The 12424-nt window shown below is 46.9% G+C and overlaps 2 protein-coding genes across 4 annotated transcripts in view; both read left to right on the top strand.

Annotated features, from left to right (window-relative positions):
* MIDEAS (mitotic deacetylase associated SANT domain protein) overlaps window positions 1-5085 on the top strand; it is a gene marked incomplete at its 3' end in the record, with an annotated part of 69803 nt that extends 64718 nt beyond the window's left edge. For 2 of the 3 annotated variants that reach the window (XM_080920698.1, XM_080920699.1), the window contains exons 12-13: window positions 1269-1465; window positions 1744-5085. In XM_080920698.1, the coding sequence (XP_080776824.1) occupies window positions 1269-1465; window positions 1744-1903 (357 nt within the window). Of the gene's footprint in view, window positions 1-1268; window positions 1470-1743 lie in introns of those variants that run through there. The other variant, XM_080920700.1, reaches the window with a different exon arrangement.
* Window positions 5086-6363: 1278 nt separating this feature from the next.
* On the top strand, window positions 6364-7425 carry PNMA1 (PNMA family member 1; the record flags this gene model as incomplete). The annotated part of the gene is made up of 1 exon (XM_080912991.1): window positions 6364-7425. The coding sequence occupies one exon, from the start codon at window positions 6364-6366 to the stop codon at window positions 7423-7425; it is 1062 nt and encodes a 353-aa protein (XP_080769117.1).
* Window positions 7426-12424: the final 4999 nt, after the last annotated feature.

The following is a 12424-nucleotide window of genomic DNA, read 5'->3' as shown; positions in this document are numbered from 1 at the left end:
ACCAGGTACTTTATGTTCTTAACTTACTTGGGTCTCAACCCTGTGTGGTAAGGACGATTATGAGTCTCATTTTATGGCTAAGCAAACTGGGACTGAAGGTTATGTAGCTTGGGAACAGCCTGATTCAGTCTGCAATTTATTTATCCATAATGAAAAAAAATAGATGTACATATATATGAATGTATATATTTATACATACATCATACACACACATATATATAAATGTATATGCATGCACATGCATACTGTGTAAGTGTTTCTGTGTCTGAGATTCAGAGGAACAAGGCCTTGTGAAGGCCCAGTAGTTGTGCGGCGTGGGGGAAGCACTCATAAGCTGTATGGCTCACCCGTGGCTGACAAGAATGTCTGGAGTAGAGCTGAGGCTGTGTGAATTCCAGTAATGGCCCTTTATGTTCTCTGCTGAGTGCTTTGTGTCCGGTATCCCTAAGTCCTCACAGTGACTGCACAGCTCAGTCACTGTATACCCCCCACTCAGCAGATGAGGGAAATCAGAGATGCCATTTGACTTGGCTGAAGGCACACCCCAGGTCTTTGTGCTGTGTCCTTCATAGACTGAGCAGGGCATCTCATTTTAGTTTCCCTGTCAGAAGAATTCTCCCAGGAAGTCGGAGAGATGGGAATGTGTTTGCACTCTCTACCTGCGGAATATGTCAGCCAAACACAGTGGCCTGCTTCCTCTGAGTTTGGCTGCTGTCTTTGTGGACACTTTGAGGGGTTACCCAGGACACATTTATCAATTCTGATGGCCATCTGAGGTTCCTGGCCTGAGACCAAATACCTTGGGGTGTGTGCACACCATGGTTCCTCTTTCTGTTACCTGTTCTTTCTCTAACTTTTCCCCTCCTAGTACTTCCTCAGCAAGTGACTGTCACATCTGTCATTTTCATTACAATAAGAGCTTTCTGGAGACAGGGCTTCTGTCAGAGGAGCTATTTTCCCACCACCTGGCACATCATGTGATCACACGTCTCTCTGGCATTGAGATAGAATTGGACTAAATGCCCAAAAAAAGTGAACAGAGTCAGAAGTATTAGTGCTTATAAGTGACAGGGTGTGGCACAGAATTACTGTGTCACCACTTTGTGATAGACCCAGCTGCAGTGGCCTCCTGGAAGCAGCCAAGTGGTCCTATCCCTGACCATTTGGCAGGAATGTGTGACTTTTTAGGGCTCCCTGTTCCCTGAAATACCAATCTTCTAACTCCACACTTGCCTCTAAAACACACCCCATTTGCTGACTGTCTCCAGGCCAATGACGTCCTCATTCTCCGGAGCCATGAACCCAATGCCCCAGGGTCTGCAGGTGTTCAGACCTCAGAGAAGCCAAGGGAGGGGCCGGGGAAGTCTCGAAGGGCACTGCCGTTCACAGAGAAGAAGAAAAAACCGGAGGCATTTAATAAAACCCAAAACCAGGAGAACACATTCCCTTGTAAAAAGTGCGGCAGGTAAGAAGTCCCTTCCGGGTCTCCACAGGAACCCTGTTGGGACAGGGACGCAAGCTGAGGGTTGAGACGCTGCTTGGGGCGGGGCTCCGGGTAGCTGCATTTTGATTGGCTCAGTGGGTTTCCAGGGTCCTGACGCCACAGGGTAGGCATGCCTTGAAGGGGCGGGGCGGTAACCTCCGAGTGGGCGGGGTAAGGGTAGGGGCTGTGTGGCCGGGCTGGGGTGTGATGGAGGAGAGCCAAGGGGCAGCTCTCACCTGAGCCCTTCCTGCCCGTTGCAGGGTGTTTTACAAGGTGAAGAGCCGCAGCGCTCACATGAAGAGTCACGCAGAGCAGGAGAAGAAGGCAGCAGCTCTGAGACTGAAGGAGAAGGAGGCTGCAGCGGCCGCCGCGCACCAGCAGGCACTGAGAGAAGAAAGTGGCGAAGGCGAGAAGGGCTGAGGCCCTGCGGGATCTCTTGCCAGGCTCCCCAGCACCCTGTACCTGAAACCTCTAGAGAGGGCCAGGAGAGGGTCACTTGGACTTTGCTCCGAAAAACAAATCCGATAATGAAAAATAAACAGGCTCTTTTATTGACCAAGGCCAAGGACAGTGTTAAGGGCTGCAGGATCCAGTTCTCTGGGTGTCTGGTTTGTCCCGAGTTCTGCGTTCCTGGAGCCTTGAGAGGCCCGGCCCCTTGGAATGGGGAAGAACTCTGCAGCTGCTTCTCTGATCTCTGCTGTTGCATCTGTGCCTCTTTCATCCCAGGTCCTTAGTAAGCCACCACGGCAAGCCAAGCACAAGCTCGTCCCATGGCAGCATTATCCCTCCTTCCCCAGAGGACCTAGAAGGCTGTGCAAACTTAAGCCCTCAAAAGGGACTCCCTAGCGAGTGGTGGCCTTAACACCTGTATTGTCCTTGTGCAATTATGCTCAGGCCAGAGCTACTCCGCCTTAAGGTCACCACTTCCTTAGGCATGTCTCGGAGGGCTGTTTCAACCCCCTTGCTGCTTGTTAACAGCCGGTCTGGGGCTGTAACAGTTTTTTGTTTTGTTTTGTTTTTTTCCTCAAAAGTTTGGAGTTCATGCCCTACTCAGCCTGCTACACAAAGGAACTGTTAGAGGCCAGAAGATGCAGAGCTAGGCCTGAGGGATCTTTTGACAGGCCCATGACTACCATTTTATACCTTTGGGTTCTGGAGGCTGCTAAAGAAGCCTCAAGCAGGTCCTACAGAGGCCTGGCCTGTTCTTTGGTGCCAGCTTCCCTCTTGTCTGCCGTGTTCTCAGCAGCTGCCAGTTAATCCCATTGCACCCCACTGGATGTTGATATTCACAGCTCCCCGCCCCCCCAATACTACATGCTGGAGATTTCTGGATCCTTCCCTGGGAGGGGGATGTCTCCTAACTAGATTAGATAGGAGCCTTCATTCCTTGACTTGTTGTCATTTGGGAACTATTTATTTATTTCTTAATATTTAATTTTTTAACATCCTCAGGGACCAGGGGCCTCTTGCTTTCTAGAGGTCCAAATGCATTTATCCCAAAATAAGGCACCTTCTTGGCATCTCCAAACCCTCCCCCAGTTTCAAGGCCCTGAGGTCCCTTGTGGCTGCTGGCTCTTGGCTGCAGGAATGACAGAAACCGACCGACCGGGCTGGGAAGACAGGGAGTATTACCAGTCACAGGAAACCAGCAGATGTGGGTGAGATCAAAGGCAGTTCTGGTCCTGCTCTTTCTGTGCTCCAGTGCTGAAGGGAGTTGGCAAGAAGCCCGAGTTCTAGTTTTGTTTATCAGCCTGGCTTCTGGCTTGAAGAAACTATATTTGGCAGAGAATTACTGAAGGGTCAGAATGTTCTAAAGGCCCCTTTGCTTTCCAGTTCCATAGGAGACCTAAAGTTACTTTTCTGATAGCATCATTTAACTTTAGTTGCACAGAAGAAAGTCTAAGTGAATGTGTGTTGGACTGTTCAGGATGCTAGTAAAGAGCTAAAAAGGATTCCTTCACCATTCCTTAAGGAAATAGCCTACAGCCCCATTGGGAACTGGAGATAGAGGTGGGGTTTTGTCTTTAAGCTACAGACTATTGGTTATTTCTTACCGTTCATTTACATGTTAGGATGGTTCTATGAGAGCCGCCTATGGAAGTAACAAAGATGTCCCCCTAGATACCTGGACCCTCAGTTTCCCTGTTTGTTTTCTTCATAGGCAGAATTCTATAAACTCCAAGTCCCGAGATTACAAAAATCTGGTACCCTCTAGAAGCAGGAGGGCAACAAGTTTAGGATCTTCTAAATCACTTGTACAGTGCCTTCACAGCTTAGCCCCAAAGTGCCACTTACGTTTCCCAAGGTTCTTTTCTATTTAAAACCATATTTGGCTCAGGCCCCTTGGTGGACAGGTGATATCAGAAATCTTTAGCCACATGAGACTCCTCTGTTCAGTGGTATCAACTAATCCTTAGAAATCTTAATTTAAAAATGCAAGTCTACTTTTCTAAGTTCACAGAGACCAGATGAATATAGCCAGAAAAAAAAAAAAATCAAGATGGTACCTTTAGGTAGAGATCCCACCGGACACTGCTTTTGAGGGGCCCGTGCTCTAGCGCACGCGTGTGGAGATGGCACGGGTGGCAGGAGGCTGGCGCAGGCATATCCTTATTGGTGCTTTCTCCTATGGACACACTGGGCTTGGCTTTTGTTCTTTCTTTCTATTCAGAGCTCCCCATTTTACAATAGCATCCTTATACCGACTCGCCCTGCCTGTCTCCCAGTCTCTACCTGCATCTAGAGAAGGGCATGAGCTGACATAGTGCCTGTGTTCTGGACCATTTCTGAGGTCTCTTGCTCTTACCACTGTCCTCCAAGCCTTCAGCAGCCCCTCACAGCTAAGGTACATACCCACCCGTCTGCCCACCTCCAACCCTGGCACAGAGGCCCTGTGCTGATGTCTAAAGGGATTGCCTATATTTAACTGCCTCAGTCACCTAACCTTCTTCTCATGTGCCACATGTTAAAGACAGAGGAGGAAGAGTACAACGCATACTCCAGCCTCAGCTGTTTAAATGTTTTTATTGGGGCTCACTTTTCTGGGTTGTTATTTATTACTAGACTGGCAAAACCTAACCCCTTAGGTTTTTACAGGAAGTATGCATATTTTTATAAAAACAGTTGTGTCTAACCCACATCTGGCTGTGTTTGTTGCCTCAAAAAAAAAAAAATGCAGCTGTTAGAACTTTTCCTCATTTGTCTCTTAAGTTAAAGGCCTTGTTGGAGAGGACAGAGCACAGAACAGCCTTGACAGTGTAATTATTGTACAAATATTTTAATAGCATAAAGTAAGTATATTCCTTTTATTTTGAAACAAAATGGTCAGACACTGCCTTTCATGTGTTTGTTGCCTGTGGCACTCTTTTTAAAAAAGACTGTTACATATTAAATAGTGTACATATATATATAAATATTACCTCTCTGTGTACAGTTGTGATAGACCAGACTGAAAATTTTATTTTTTGTGTGCTTTTTATAAAAAAAAATTAATACACTAAAGAGAATCTTGCTGATGTGATTGTAATGTACCTATGTAACTTATTTACTTTTGAATGTTCTGTATCTTAAGACCTTTTATTAAATAAGGTTTTAAAAAATGACATAGTGCCTGTGTTCCGGACCATTTCTGAGGTCTCTTCCCTTACCACTGTCCTCCAGGCCTTCAGCAGCCCCTCACAGCTAAGGTACAAACCCACCCGTCTGCTGCCCCATGTTCTTACAGGGCTGTTTTTGCCAGCTGGGAGTGACAGGCCTTGTTTTGCTTGAGGGAACTTATCCCTTTTCTGAGCCAGAATCATTCTGTTTTGTTGTCCTACATAATCAATAAGGACAAGGGAAAACGTTTGCGGTTTGCCCGGCTACAAGGATAGGTAGTCAAGGGGTGTCACACACACACACACACACACTTTAGACAAGAAAGTCAGGTCTGACAGAGGAACCAGTAGAATTCTCTTTACTAGTTTTGTGGGGAGGAACAGTTGCAGAGTAGGATCAGGTGGTTCACGGAAGTCGGTGTTTTCACATCAGAGAGTGAGTGCATAGAGTGGATGGGCAGTATGACAGTATGAGACAAGTTCGTCGTGGTAGATGCGTATCAAATAAGGCCAGCTTAAATCCACGGCAAAATTAAAACATGCTTAGCAATATTAAGAATCTGGGAAGTACAGGGGTGGGGTAAAAAGAAATGCACCATCATAGAATAGACTCCTCAAACCCCTTGGCACCATAGCAACCGCCAGATCCTCTGGAGCCCGTGCATCTCGCGTCGTCATGGACACAGTTGTCACGGTGACACTGGGGGGAGGTGAGCGGACCGGTTCCGCCCTCCACTGCAGCTGCACGGCGGCCCTTGCAGGAGCGCGCGGCCATAAACGCTGAGCAGAGCTGCCTCCAGCCCAGTTTCTTCCTCCTTCCGCGCTTCCTGCCGCCTCAGTCCCCGGTGCTCGGAGTGCCGCCTCTCCGTAGCTGAGCCACGGCCTTGCACGTCCCTCTGCCCGCCGGCGGGCCCGGGAGAGGTGGGAGGAGCTGCCACGCCCCGCGACCGCACCCAGTCATCTCCAGCCCCGAGCCAGCCGCCTTGAGCCCACCTTGCTCCCCCTCTCAAAGCAGTGACGCAAGGCACAGCTGCAACCAGTCCACCTTTGCCTCGGACCAAAGGGGGCGACATTCGAGTGATAGGCGAAGTGTCCCGTGGCCCCCGGCACAGACTTGGGACCCGGAAGGAACTCTGGTGTCTTTTGGTAATTGTGGTTGCTTGAAGCTTGTCGCCCCCTGGCCTACCGGGGGAGGAGAGCATGTTGTATTGTCCTAAGCCCTATAGCACCGTGAGCCACTCCAAGCAGTGTTTGTAGAACTGGCCCTCTTAATAGTTGGGCGAAATGGCTATGACACTATTGGAAGACTGGTGCAGGGGAATGGATGTGAACTCTCAGAGAGCTCTGTTGGTCTGGGGGATCCCTGTGAACTGTGATGAGACTGAAATCGAAGAGACCCTCCAAGCTGCGATGCCCCAGGTATCCTATCGAGTACTGGGGAGAATGTTCTGGAGGGAAGAAAATGCGAAAGCAGCCTTGTTAGAGCTCACCGGGGCAGTGGATTACTCCCTGATTCCCAGGGAGATGCCAGGCAAAGGAGGGCTCTGGAAAGTGATGTTTAAGCCCCCCACTTCCGACGCAGAGTTTTTGGAAAGGCTGCACCGCTTTCTAGCTAGGGAAGGATGGACCGTGCAAGATGTTGCTCGTGTGCTTGGGTTTCAGATCCCTGCTCCAGCCCCAGGCCCGGAAATGCCAGCAGAGATGCTCAACTATGTTTTGGATAACGTTATTCAACCTCTTGTTGAGTCCATATGGTATAAGAAGCTGACTTTGTTCTCCGGGAGGGACATTCCCGGGCCTGGCGAGGAGACCTTTGATTCCTGGCTGGAACACTCAAATGAAGTCATAGAGGAATGGCAGGTGTCTGATACAGAAAAGAGACGGCGGTTGATGGAGAGTTTGAGAGGCCCCGCTGCTGATGTCATTCGCATCCTCAAGACCAACAACCCTGCCATAACCACTGCGGAATGCCTGAAGGCTCTCGAGCAGGTATTTGGGAGTGTGGAGAGCTCTAGAGATGCACAGGTCAGATTTCTGAACACTTACCAGAACCCAGGAGAAAAGTTATCTTCTTACATTATCCGTCTGGAGCCACTGCTACAAAAGGTAGTGGACAAGGGAGCCATTGATAAAGATAATGTGAACCAGGCTCGCCTGGAACAGGTCATCGCTGGGGCCAACCACAGTGGGGCCCTCCGAAGGCAGTTGTGGCTGGCTGGGGCTGCGGAAGGGCCGGCACCCAATCTCTTCCAGTTACTGGTGCAGATTCGAGAGGAGGAGGCCAAAGACGAGGAGGAGGAGGCCCAGGCTGCTCTCTTGCAGCTAGGCCTGGAGGAGCACTTCTGAGTCACAGGATTGGCCAGGCTGCTTTTGAAGTTTTAGTATGCCTGCCACCCAAAGTAAACACCCAGCCTCCTGCTTTTGTTTTGTTTTCTGAGGGATGGGGTAAGAAAGGCCCTGCATATTCCTGTAACATTCACAGAATTGTGTAATTGGCAGGAGCTGCAGCAGTAAGGGTGGTTCATACTGCCGAAAGTGATGCCAGCCCTCCTGGTGACATCTTTGACAGCTGTGAAAAAAAACGTGAAGCTGTGACACTTCCTGTCAAGATGGTTGTGAAGCTGCAAGTTCTGATGCTAAGTGCATGCCTGGGTCACAGGCTGTACAAAACAAACTCTTATATTTGTTATTAACACTGTGGATAGTTTTACTGTAAATTGTTGCTAATTTGTATCGATGGGAAGAATGTGATTCTACTGGAAGATATTACTCATCTTGCAGATTTCTAATTCCTCGCCGCTCAACTCTGGAATCAGAGTCCCTGAAAAGTATCCTCGGACTAAAAGTGGCATGTTAGAAAAACGTGCTTTTACAGAACAGCGCAATCAGTTCTTCACGGTCACAGGGGGAGTGGCCATGGACAAGCTACACTTCCCCCACTTCCAATAGCTGTCATTTAATTATTGGTCATGTTGATGCTAAGGGTTCTAAGTTTGAAGTTACTGAATAGATGTGTACAAATAAAAATTTGAAAATTCTCATTTTTCCTGACATGCTTAAAATTTTTTCAGTGTAATTTAGCTCCATATATTTTTCTCCTAACAAGGACTTTTGCTCATGTAAGAAACAACTACCCCCCACCCCGTGTATGAACTTAAACTGCAGTGTCACCTACACATCTTGGTTGGCCGGTTCCTGGGTGATTTTGTCACAGTCCCACTCTGTAGCTGAGGCTGGCCTGAAATTCACTCTGTAGCCCAGGCTGGCCTCAAACTTTCAGCAGTCCTTTTGCCGCCAGCCTGCACAGAGCCGAGGTTACAGGTCTGAGCCATGTGACCTAGCTATTCCTTTTAGATGCAGTCTCACTGTGTAGCATGGGCTGCTACTCTTAAACCTGTGATCCTTCTGCCTCTCTTGGGGGTTCTATTCTAGGTAGACATGGCCACATACCTTTGCAATACATTTCAGTGGGTTCAATTTTCATACGACTTCCTCAAGGCAAGTAAGTGATAATGACTGAAGAGATAAGCTTCTCTGAGATCTGACAAAAACATGCATTAGGGCTTATGTTATCTAGCAACCTGTTTTAAAGCCGTTGTGTATTTCAGTACAGAAACAATGGTCTGGTCTCAGTGACTGCTGATGCCCACCTCTGAGCTCCTGGGTAAATCTGGAAATGCCATGAAATTTTCTTAGGGTTTGAGCCTAGAGCTGGTGTAGCCTGGGCTACATGCCTGTCTGTCTGAGGTTCTACTTCCTGGAGGCACCCGTGGACTACCAACTCGGGCAGAGGATGGGGTGACCAGACTCTGGTGCCCTTTGCTAACTGTGACTGTAACTTGTGAATGCTGATATTCTCACGTGTTCTCCCAGATTTTCCTTTCTAAAAATTATGTGTATGTATGTTGGTGTGCGTGTCAAAGGACAACTTGCAGGAATCCATTTTCTCCTTCTATCACGTGGGTCCCTCAACATAAGATTCGACTTCTTACACTTTTATACATGTTCGAATTCTGATAATCGTGTGCTAACCAACCACCCTCCCAACTCATACACTTAAGATGTATGTTCTTAAAAACAAGGATGGATTCTGCATTTTTCATGCTGTCCGCAACCTTGGCTTCACATAGAAACGTAGTACACATCTCAGTCTCCTGAGATGCTGCTGACAGACACACATCTTTTGGACAAGGAAACAGTGAATTAAAAATAACTATGATTTGATTTTTCTTCTCTCTATAAGCTCAAAACCTTTTAAATCCTGGGTAGTTTTTTTTTTTTTTTTTTTTTTTTTTTATTTACTTATTTTATGTATATGAGTTCACTGTCTGTCCCTGTCTTCAGACACACCAGTAGAGGGCATCAGATCTCATTACAGATGGTTGTGAGCCACCATGTGGTTGCTGGGAATTGCACTCAAAACCTTTGGAAGAGCAGTCAGTGCTCTTAACCACTGAGCCATCTCTCCAGCCCTAAATCCTGTTTTTTTTAGACAGATATATATGAACAACAGTGGGAATTGTAGAAACTGCATGGCAATTTTTTCTGTAACTAAACTGCGTTTTGACCGATAGCACAGACTATACACCAGCTAATGTACGGTCCCGATACTGTGGGGCAACCCTGTTTCTCAGGGGTCTCTCTGGCTAATGTATGGTTCTGATGCTGTGGGGTTTCCCTGTTTCTCAGGGGTCTCTCCACTAACCTTTACTAGGGATGGTCAAGAGCAGGAGCAGCTTGCGGAGCATGGGAGTGCTCTTTACAGTGGGCACATAATGGCAAGTGAGTTAGGAAGTCAGCAAATGACAGTCTCCCTAGTGTAAGTGAGGAAGAAATTAGCAGAGACTGGTTTAGCTGGGTGGTGTTGTGCACACCTTTAATCCAAGCACTTGGGAGGCAGAAGCAGGCAGATCTCTGAGTTTGAGACCAGCCTACTCTACATAGTGAGTTCTAGAACAGCTAGGGCTACACACTGAGATTTTGCTTCAATCAATCAATCTAAGGTAAGTGTCTCTCCACCCCTGTTGCTCTCTCACTCCCTTTCTCTCCTTCCTGGCCCTGTCAGCACATGGATGGATTCTACTATTCAAAAGCTGAATTGCTTCAGAAATCAAATATCATGGGAGTTTACTCTGTATTAACTAAAACACAATAACCAAAAGACTGTTTTTATAAAATAACATGATTTATTACTATTTTAAAACAAGTTTCACAAAATAACATTCATAAACTCAATATTACTAAATAATTTAATGCACAATAAGTTTAGTCAAAGTCATGCTACAAAAGTCCTGTGTATAAAAGATTATTACCAAAGCATTAACAGATGTTAAAATATTCTTCAGAATGAACATGGTTCCAGAAGTCAAAGCTTTGAGAATGATGCTCCTGGCCATGAACGACAACCTGGGAGAGGCAGGCGGACTGTGCTGCCTTCTGCTCTCCGCTGGCCATTGACAGGAGTGGTCCCACTTGGCAACAGCATCTTAGGCAGGGTCTCCCATGGACTGGACACCTACCATGTAATGTAGCCAACACTAAAATGAAATTTTCAAATCTAGATATGAGCAGGGCAGTGGTGATACATGCTTTTAACTTCACCACTAGGGAGGCAGAGGCAGGTAGGTCTCTGCGTTTGAGGCCAGCCTGGTCTACAGAGTTCCAGGACAGCCTGGGAACGGTTTTTGTCTTGAAAACCCAAAACCAAACTAATCCAAACCAAACCAAAGTTACTATTCTGAATAGAAAAGCTATTTTAAACCCTCCCAGAGGGATGACCTTGGACACGACCCAAATAGCAAAGGCAGAAAGTCTTAAGTGCCCACGAAGACAGAGAGCGACTGCAGCTTGTGTGGACCATGGCTGAAGTCTGAGTTTGGACATCTCTGCAGGCTCTGCCCTTTGGAAGTACTTTCCCATGAGCCACACTCATAATTTTAAAGTGCAAATCTACTTAAAAATAGTCTATTCTCTCTTCTTGTTAAATCTTTGTCAGATCATAATTTGGCTGTCTAGGTCTCTCTAATCTGCCCAATATGGGAAATCAGTGGGAATTTGATTAAAATTTCTCATGTGGGAAATCAATGAGAATCTGATTAGAATTTCTCATGTGGTCAGTGAACCAATTCTATCAGGCTAGAAGTCTATAGTGTTTCCTCTCCGTTTTCTTTCTTACCGTTAGGGATGAACATAAGGCAGGCGCTGATTCACACACATGGAATTGTGAAAGTTGAGTGGTTCTTAATGTAACTCTCTCTGCTTTAAATCCCCACCTGTTCTATGCTTTCCGACTTCTCACACTAGGTAAAAATAAAGGACGATGGTCTAGTCAGCTGTCAACAGCCCGACTCTCTGCTGCATTGGGTGTTGCTTCATTATCCAGACTCATTATCGGCCCACATAAAGGACAAGCATGTCTGAGGCTGACTGTGGCTGACAGGTTTTCTCCCTTTACCAAGTATTCCTGTTTATGGTAACACACCTATTATAGCAAACACCTATTCAACAAGAAACTTGCATTCCAGAGCCACATTTAGGGCAGCCCCAGGAAGCATCCCGAGTTACTGAGCGGTCAGGGACAGCGTCCTTGTGGTCAGTCATACCGGAGCCTTCACCAGCTAACTTCTAGGTAACTCCATACAGCACGGCCTAGACGTAATGACTGACATGGTCTGCTCAGGATATGTTTTCTAAAGTATAATGCAAATATTAAGCTTTAGAGACAAAACAAAATCTATCATAAAGTTGGATTTGTTGACAGTGACAGAGGTATATTAAGTGATCAACCAGTGTCCTAAGATGAGCAGGGAACAAGAAACTCAAGTCGAAATCCTATAGATAGAAGCTGCAGCTTCTAGGCCTGAGCTTCTAAGACTGTGGGGGCCATGAAACTGAGCATTGCACAAAAGGACAACACATACGATCAGCTCCATGATGGTAAAATGTCACCTTCTCTCACAATCATGCTAGCGGCACAGACTACAGACTAGAGGTGAACAAAGGAATGCTGGGACAGGAAGCACTGGCTCTTACAGAGAGAATTTGGCTGTCCTACCTGCGCCAGGGCTCAGTGGGCCACGTTGGGAGCCATCTTGTGTTACCATAACTGGAGAGGAGCTACTCACATCTAGGGGGTAAAAGACAGGGATGCAGCTAAATGGCATATAGCACACGGCCCCACAAGAGTGAGCCACACAGTCCTAAATGTAAACAGTGCTGACGCTCAGAATCTCTGGAGTGAGCAGGGACTATGAAAGCCTTCCGAGGCCTAGCTAGATAATATGGCCATTAGCTCAGAATTAGGAAACATAGGAAGTAGAATTCTAACATACCAACATCATAGTGA

The sequence above is a fragment of the Micromys minutus genome (assembly GCF_963924665.1).
Source record: "Micromys minutus genome assembly, chromosome: 1".
Classification (NCBI taxonomy): domain Eukaryota; kingdom Metazoa; phylum Chordata; class Mammalia; order Rodentia; family Muridae; genus Micromys; species Micromys minutus.
The sequence above is the reverse complement of the archived record's forward strand: the minus strand, read 5'-3'. Positions and strand labels throughout refer to the sequence as shown.